Below are 8,227 nucleotides of genomic sequence, written 5' to 3' on the forward strand. Positions count from 1 at the left end.
AAGCCATTTTCAAGATGGACTTTTCAAGAAAAGCTGGACGTTGTCAAGCTGTACACATTTGTGTGTTTGGCGGTGACCATCCCCGTGTCCACTGTTTCTGTCGAGCGGACCTTTTCAGCACTTAAGTGAATTAAAACTTATGCCAGAAATACGACAGGGCAGGCTCGACTTTCAGCGTTAGCTTCGATGGCGATAGAAAAAGACTTCTTGATGGAACTGAAACGCAAGGATAATCTGCACAACAAAGTAATTGAACTCTTCCTGAGGAAAGAAAGGAGGATGGATTTTGTGTACAAATAATGTTTAAAATGCTGCTATTTTCCTAAATATTGTTGCAATTTTATGAGGTTATTATTGATGTTTTTTTACGTGTGTCGCAGCTGTAGCTGCAGTAGGATGAGACTTGTACACCCTTCCATCCCACATGATTGAATGATGGTTGACAGAATCTCTCTATTCTCCACAATATTGCCATATGTGACCTTGATTATGTTATCCGTATACCTGCTGCATCTCTCAATTCAATTCATTTTATTTTATTTATTCTTATTTGGATTGTTGTTCTTTTTTTTTTAATAGTTCATTGTATGTATGTATCTCAGAGGCGTGAGCCTTTTAGCGTCAATGTGTGATTGTGTAGTTTTGTATTCTAATGGAAAATCCTAAATAAAATATTCAAACAAAACAAAAAAAGATTAGTATTCATATCATATGAAAAGTGTACTGAGAACTAATCAACCTGAGTAATGATGTGGGAACACAATGTTCTTTTACAACACAAAGTTTCAGTTTTTAAAAAAAAATCTAGATCAATATCTAGTCCCAAAGTAAGAACAAGGACACTACTTTTCTAATTCATTGTGGACATTCAACACTGAAGTAAATGGTGGAAGGTAAATATGGGGCCCTATATAGTAAATATGGAGTGATTTTGGATACCAGAAGTAACTGCCCTATTCCAGCACTTGTTTTTACATTTCAGGTTTTTAAGGTATCAATCATAAGATATAACATGTTAGTTATTGAGGTTTAGAGGTAGTAGGCTAGTTTTGTTACTTTTGGACAGGTTGGTTTACTGTGCCAAGATACCCAGCTGTACTGCAGCTTCATGTTAATTTGCATGAATATCAGTCTCCTCTAAACTCTAAGCCACAAAAAGCAAATCATTTTTTCCCAGGTTGAATATTTCTTTGTAGTCTCTGTGAGGACTGAATTTTGTTTGTTATTCTTGGGATGCTTACAATCCTCTTGTACTGTTACTGTGTCAAAGTGATATGAAAGACAATAAGATGTGCACAGTGTACTCTGGGTTGATGTACTATCAAATATTCTCATGGTTATGTTACTGTATGTCATTCTGATATGTCCATTTGACGTCAATGCTATGCTTGTCAGTTATGACTATGTGTGATAAAAGGATATAAAAAGGATGGCAGCCGAAATCTAAAGCTTTGTGGTTTTTGTGGTCATCCAGCAATGCCGTGCAGGAATGTCAGCTGGGTTGCTGGTCTGGTCTGTGCTTTCATCATGATGTTAGGACCTATGGGACAAACTGTGGACAAAATGAGGAACCCGGCAACAGTCACACAGGAAGAGATGCTCAGTGAAGCGTGGACACCAATATCTGCACCCAACACGGAGATGGTTTCACAGTTTGCTCTTAAGGTGAGAGATTGAAGGAAATGTTTAAATAAAGAATCTAAATGAAGTAAAAGCAGTGTTCTTCTGGGATGCAGCCACATTGAAAGTATGTTTATCATGTGGGCACTCAGCCGAAATAGGCCTTATGAGCTGCGATGCTGTTAGGAAATCTATTATTTAGAGCATACTTTTATTTCCAAAAGGTCTGGTCTGTGTTCATCATCAAAGACTGAACAAAGCCACTGCTGGGAGGGAGCACCTTGTGTGTTAGTATTATTCTCTGATTGAGAGCCAAGCATATTTCAAAATGATCCAGGTCCCTGTACTCATGAAATTTATCAGACAAAAAGAAAAGACTTTTATCATCAAAATAACGGAAGAGAAAGTCAACGAATCTGACATCCTAATGTGTGTGTGTGTAGGGGGGGGGGGGGGGGGGGTTACATCCATCTAGCTGTATGAAAATGTTTGTCTGAACAGTTAAAATCCTTCAATTGTGCCTCCTACTGTACATGTATGCCATATAATACTCTCTGTGTGTTGCAGCATTTTGTCCACCAGTCCCTGTCATTGTCTGCTGGGGAGAAAGAGATTATCAAGAAGAGGAAACCGATCATTCTGAAGGCACTCAAGAGGCTGAACATCATGACTAACCTGGTATGAATGAGGAAATGTTACTCTTAACTAAATATGTAAATATAATGTTTGGTTTTTTTATAGGGGAAATAATTACTTCATGTTCCGTTTTATCTATTCATTAGTTCCCTAAAGTCATGCTGGCGTCTCTACCAATTTGTATACTTAAGCACAGCAATACAATACATAAATGCTAATGTCTGTATGTCAATGGCTGCATGCAAACGTGAATTTCGATGCTTGGCAATGTTAACCTTGTTCACCAGTTTACCTTTGTACGTTAGCATGATAACATTTTTTAGCGCTAAACACAAATTGCAGCAGAGGCTGACGGTAATACTTAAAACAAAGCACATGAACGTCTGTACCGAATTAAATCAATCTATTATTTGACAAGACCAAAGTGTTGGACCAACCCAACTGCTAGTGTGGCTAAAAACAGAGAATAAATGGAACTGTTACTGATAAGACTGGTGGCCTTTACACTGGAAGATTCTGTTCTTCCAGTGCCAAGATAAAAGGTTTCTAGCAGATAATGGGGAAATAGGTGATAGGTAGCAACAGTGTTTGTGGGAGATGTTGTCTTATCTCTTTCATTCTTTGAGATATTGGGTTTTCTTCCATGTCTGTATTAATATCACTCCTCTTTACTTGACTTCCTCTCCAGGATTGGGTCCCCCACATCGCCTTGTTGGGGTCAGGTGGGGGTCAGAGGGCAGCTGTGTCACTATTGGGTTCCCTCTATCAGATGGAAAAGGAAGGTCTGCTGGATACTGTGCTCTACCTGGGAGGAGTTTCTGGTTCTGCCTGGTAAACACTTACATGGGCAGTCACACATAATGGATTTGTATGTTCACCTCCTTGGGAAAATTCTAATGTGAAATATCAGCATAGCTCAACTCAATTCTGCCTCCACATGAGGTATCTTGGTGATTCGATAGCTTATGGACATTTTCAGCATTTAGAAATAAAATGGAAACCAGTTACAGTTCAGGGGTGGTGGTATAGGGCATACGATATATATGATGATATCTGGGTCATTATCAGTCACAAATAAATAGATATTTTGTTGTGGTTGTCTTTCTCTCTCAGGTCCATGACCTCCCTGTACAGTGACCCTCAGTGGAGCGCTAACATAGACAGAGCAGTGTCCAGGCTGTCAGGTCCTTGGGTCGGGCTGGAGGAGGCTTTCACCTGGCTGACTAAGAGATCCGAAGAGGAGCACTTCTCTCTCTCTGATATCGGGGGCGTCACGACCTCTGCTGTGATCATGAAACAGGTACAGTGGAAACATACAAGAAGAAAGCTGTGTTTTAAAGCTGTAAACTAAAGTATATGACTGTAATGTGATAAAACACTTAGGTCACTGTTATATTATATTTATTAGTTCAGTTTTAACACTGACAGACAGAACATTATAGTTCCTTGTTAAACAGTTCACTGATATAATGCTCTCTTGCTAGTTGAACAATCAAAGTCTTTCCAAGGATGGAATAAAAGCCACCAATCCATATCCCATCTACAACACAGTGGACAAGAACTGCCTGAAGTACGGCCCTGAGAAAGGTATCGAACACACTTACACATGCAGAAACATACTCATGACTCAATACAAATAGAGGATTTACTATCTCAGTATCTCTCTGTCTTTGGCTCAGGTAGATGGTTTGAGATAACCCCCCATGAGGCTGGATTCACAGATTTGGGTCTCTTCATTAACACGACTCACCTGAACAGCAGAAGCCAAGGAATCGACAATGTCTGGCTGCAAGGTGTGACCGGCTTGTTTTTTTAATTCTGATAGAAATACAATAATAAAATTCTATTTCAAACACGGAAATCTGTCTATCGCCAACCGTATGGAAGCTTATAATGCCACAGTAGCCCATACTTGTTTTGTTATCTCTTGAGCATAGCAGTACTGAGATAATAAGCTGCAGTGTTTTGTTTTGTTTTTACACATTCTCTTAAAATCTTAAAATGTCAACTTGATCATTTCAATCACAATTAGAGTTATGAAATCCCTTTGAGAGTCATGGACAATTATCAGGGGGGCAGGGTATATATAAACATGCTAAGTTCAAATCAATTCAATGTTATTCATATATACATATATATATTATTTTAAGGCACATTTCACACTGATCGAGGCCATATTCCTTATTTTAATTTAAAGTGACCCAACATTCCCCCATGAGCAAGCACTTGGTGACAGCATGAAGAAAAACCCTTTAATGGGAAAAGTTGCATTATGGGAAGTGTAGGATCCAGCATTTTTGGAGCTTGATTCAGTCAGTCAGGATATATTTGGCCACTACAGCATCAATGTCAGTGGCACAATCGACAAAATCTCAGGAAGATATTTTATTATTATTATTTTAAGATTACAGATTACAAGATTGCCTGATCAAGAAATGGTGATATATATTATAGCCAGCAGAAGGTGATATTGAGCAGTGATGTTATAGAAATAGTCAGTTTTACAGTGTGTGTCCGGTATGTGTGTGTGTTTTGTCATGCAGGTGTAGTGGGCAGCGCTATAGCAGATGAATCAACACTGAAAGACTATTTTCCTGACTGGCTGAAAGGTAAAAATGGTGATCTGTCTATTGATGGAAAAACAGTAGACATGTTTGGACAATATTGACTGTGTGTGCGTGTGTGCATGTGTGCGCTCAGGTGTGGCGGGCATTGTAGCTACTGATGAAAACAACCTATTGGATTTGATCATTCTCTGGACTGAAGGTACAGCTTTATATGAAAGTAGCTTGTAATATACACTCAGATAGAGTGTGGTATGTGTAAGCATGTGTGTTTGAGTTTGGTCTTTATGTATCAGTACCAAAGCAGGTCAACAATTTCTGGACCGTCTTGGACTTGTACATGCGTGGCTGCCACAGTCTTTTGACGCTAACAGAAATGATTAAAAAAATCACAAAGGATCCAGCTGTTCTATCTGTCCTGGACAACATGCAGGAAACACTGAAAGGTACTAATGACGTTGATGATGATGATGATGATGATGATGATGATGATGATGATGATGGTAATTCATCCAGCAAAGGTTTTCCGGATGATTACAATATTCAATCAATGATAATTGTTCTTCCTGTTTTCCAGAACACCTAAACTACAACCCTACTGCATGGTTTAGATCGAAGAGCAGAAAAGAAAGAAAGTTGGTCCTTGAACAGTGGCGTCTGAAAATGTTGGAACCCTTAAAGAAATGGACACAGAGTCTGGATGAAGGACCTTTTAAAGACAATGGTCTGTATCAGAGTCAAAGTTATTTAAAGATCACCTTCAGACATGTATTATTCTGATTGAAACAATAATGTGTTTTTCTGCAAAAAAGCTTAATTTTCTTGTTAAAATCTTTAAATCTTCTAGTTTAATCTGCTAAATCTACTCTGTATCCCTCATTAAAAATTCTGGAATCTATAAATATGCAAATATAATTCATTAACCTTTGGACACAAGATGTCTCCTACTTCACTATAAAGTCCATTTTCAGTGTATATGCACTGGAGGCTTTAAGTTTCTACATCGTTTACACACACTTCCACACATCCACGTGAATATTCGATTAGCTTCAAAACTAGTTGTGATGTCACAAATTCTGCTCGTAGGCCCGCCCCTTTAAATCTGATTTTAAATGAGCACAGAGAAACTTCCCACTTTCAACAGATGAATATGACAGCCTTTTAGTGTCAAACTCTTCACATACATCATTCTGCACAGAGAAGCTCAAACATCCAACCATAGGAACAAGACAAACATTTTGGAGTGGAGGGCCAAGTTTTAATGCAAATGTTGCTAAAAAAAAAAAAAAGTTTCGTTTTTACTCACAGTATGAAGTTGATTTGTTTTCACTGTGGTATTCTGATTGAATCATTAAAGCTGCAGTAGTTAATTTTTTAATATGAATAATGGATCAAATGAATGCACACAGAGAATTATAACCAATTCTGTAAAGACCTGTATACTTACCGAACGTTTCAGCCACTTTTAGCTCAACTTTTAGGCCAACTCTGCTATATTAACTTCATTTTCAGAATCACCTAGCTATTTTCAGCAAAAAATGTTAGTTCTTGATATCGCTTAAAAAATTACAATACCAGTATCAACTTTATAAGGCAATAACATTGTGTTTATAGCTTGTCTCACTATCTCAATGTGGACTAATAATCAATGAATGCAGGTTGAAGTTCTTCATCATTGCTACTTTTGGTTGTGCTCTGTTTCCTCAGTCTCTTGGTTGACCGAGAAAGTCTTCCCACTGATTGGAAAATGGAAATGGGGAACAACGAAAAACTTCCTCCACCAATACCCAGGTGAACTACTGTTATTAAGCTGAACACCTACCTGTATCTGTATTGTGTTTATTGTATTTACAGGCCTGTTAAAACTTTGTTAGAAAGTTGGCAAAACTAACTGTTGAATGAGAGGAAAAAGTCAACAGAGAAAGAAAGCAGTTGCTATAATGTGATTTGCTTTGAAGATGCTGTGGTGCCGTCTTGCATCCGACTTGAGAAGCACCTGCAGCTGATAGACGCTGGTTCGATGCTCTCCATGCCCTATCCTCCTTTCCTGGGAGAAAAGCGAGACGCTGACCTCCTCATCGCTCTGGACTACACCTCTTACCACCCCTTCACGGTAAGGTATCTGTGTCAAGAGACCTTGTGTGTTGCTGATGTGTTAGAAAATGATCAAATAAATGATCTGTAACTGTCCTCTGCAGACACTGACTCTTGCCAGAGACTACGCAGCCAAGATGAAGAAGCCTTTCCCAGAGATAGATGACAAAATCCTGCAGGAGAAAGATTGGCCGAAAGACTGCTATGTGTTCGAGGGAAAAGACAATCAGCCGACTATCGTTTACATGCCGCTCTTCAATAGACGGAACTGCAAAGGTCTGTTACTCTCAGCTTCACAACACCTGATGGAAAAGAAATGTACAAAAACACTCTAATGCCAAAGATGTTACATCATTAGCAGAAGAAACAAATGCTTTCCTCATTTACAGTGATTTTGGTTTTGTACTCTGTTATTCTGGTCCAGATGCAGAGGATTTAAAAGCAAAGATGGAGGAGTTCACCAGCTTCCAGCTTCCATACAACCAGAAAAAGATTGAGTTTTTGTTGGAGACAGCAAAAGCCAACATAAAGAACAACAAGGCAACTCTGGCTCTTGAGATGTACAAGGCTACTGTCCGCCGATACTACAAGAGGTAGTGTTTTCAGTGTGTGTGTGTGTGGGTGGAGGCTGTACAAGAGGTGTCGACTTTAGTCACATGATTTCGACTTGTCAGACTTGAGTCACAAATGTAAAGACTTCAGACTTGACTTGACAAAATTTAAAAAAGATTACCAATAACACCAATAACTTTGACTTCACTTGGACTTGAGTCTTTTGGGAAGAGAACCATGAAGTAAAATCAGTGCCAGTTAGAAAAAATTATACCAAAGTTCATTTTGTTCATGTACAAGAACTATGTCATTGTCAACAAAAAAATGTAGACACAACAACTTCAGACTTCAGAGTTAGTTTTACATTTGAAGAATACCAGATGAACAAAAGTAATCATACGTGAACTACAACAACCTCTTGGCTGTACTGACAGATCTGTGTTTGGACAGATGGATGTGTGTTTAAATTCTAAATGCTTATTATGAATGAACTGAGTTAATGAGTGACCCAATAATGTTTTTTTTCTTCCTCTACTCCAGCCTTTCCCAGAAGTCTTCAGAAAAGTCTGACCACTAAACTTCATAGAGTTTGCATTGTGCAGGCACTGAGAAATTGAAGACATATGAAGAATATGAAATCATGTATTGCATGTATAAATTACAGAGTTTCTCACTTTGAATTAAATTGATTATAAACCATGTTTATGTCTGTTCATGTGCCTGTATCATTTAGTTGTAGTAACATAAATGAAACACCAGAG

General features: G+C 38.4%; 1 protein-coding gene across 1 annotated transcript; it reads left to right on the top strand.

Annotated features, from left to right (window-relative positions):
• The first annotated feature begins 1,476 nt into the window (after positions 1-1,476).
• Positions 1,477-7,511, top strand: LOC134000062 (cytosolic phospholipase A2 gamma-like). Its single transcript, XM_062439367.1, has 14 exons — positions 1,477-1,665; positions 2,188-2,298; positions 2,945-3,087; positions 3,370-3,556; positions 3,741-3,843; positions 3,936-4,049; positions 4,800-4,865; positions 4,957-5,022; positions 5,117-5,266; positions 5,398-5,544; positions 6,528-6,611; positions 6,779-6,933; positions 7,019-7,190; positions 7,339-7,511. Exons 1-14 carry the CDS (start codon positions 1,477-1,479, stop codon positions 7,509-7,511), a joined length of 1,860 nt encoding a protein of 619 aa, XP_062295351.1.
• Positions 7,512-8,227: the final 716 nt, after the last annotated feature.

The sequence above is a fragment of the Scomber scombrus genome, chromosome 18 (assembly GCF_963691925.1).
Source record: "Scomber scombrus chromosome 18, fScoSco1.1, whole genome shotgun sequence".
NCBI classification, from domain to species: Eukaryota; Metazoa; Chordata; class Actinopteri; order Scombriformes; family Scombridae; genus Scomber; species Scomber scombrus.

Excerpts from the sequence above, each read along its gene's own strand:
- LOC134000062 (XM_062439367.1), top strand. The coding sequence starts at position 1,477 with ATGCCGTGCAGGAATGTCAGCTGGGTTGCTGGTCTGGTCTGTGCTTTC. Across the intron at positions 5,267-5,397 it reads CATGCAGGAAACACTGAAAG|AACACCTAAACTACAACCCT; the intron begins GTACTAATGACG and ends CCTGTTTTCCAG. Across the intron at positions 5,545-6,527 it reads AGGACCTTTTAAAGACAATG|TCTCTTGGTTGACCGAGAAA; the intron begins GTCTGTATCAGA and ends CTGTTTCCTCAG.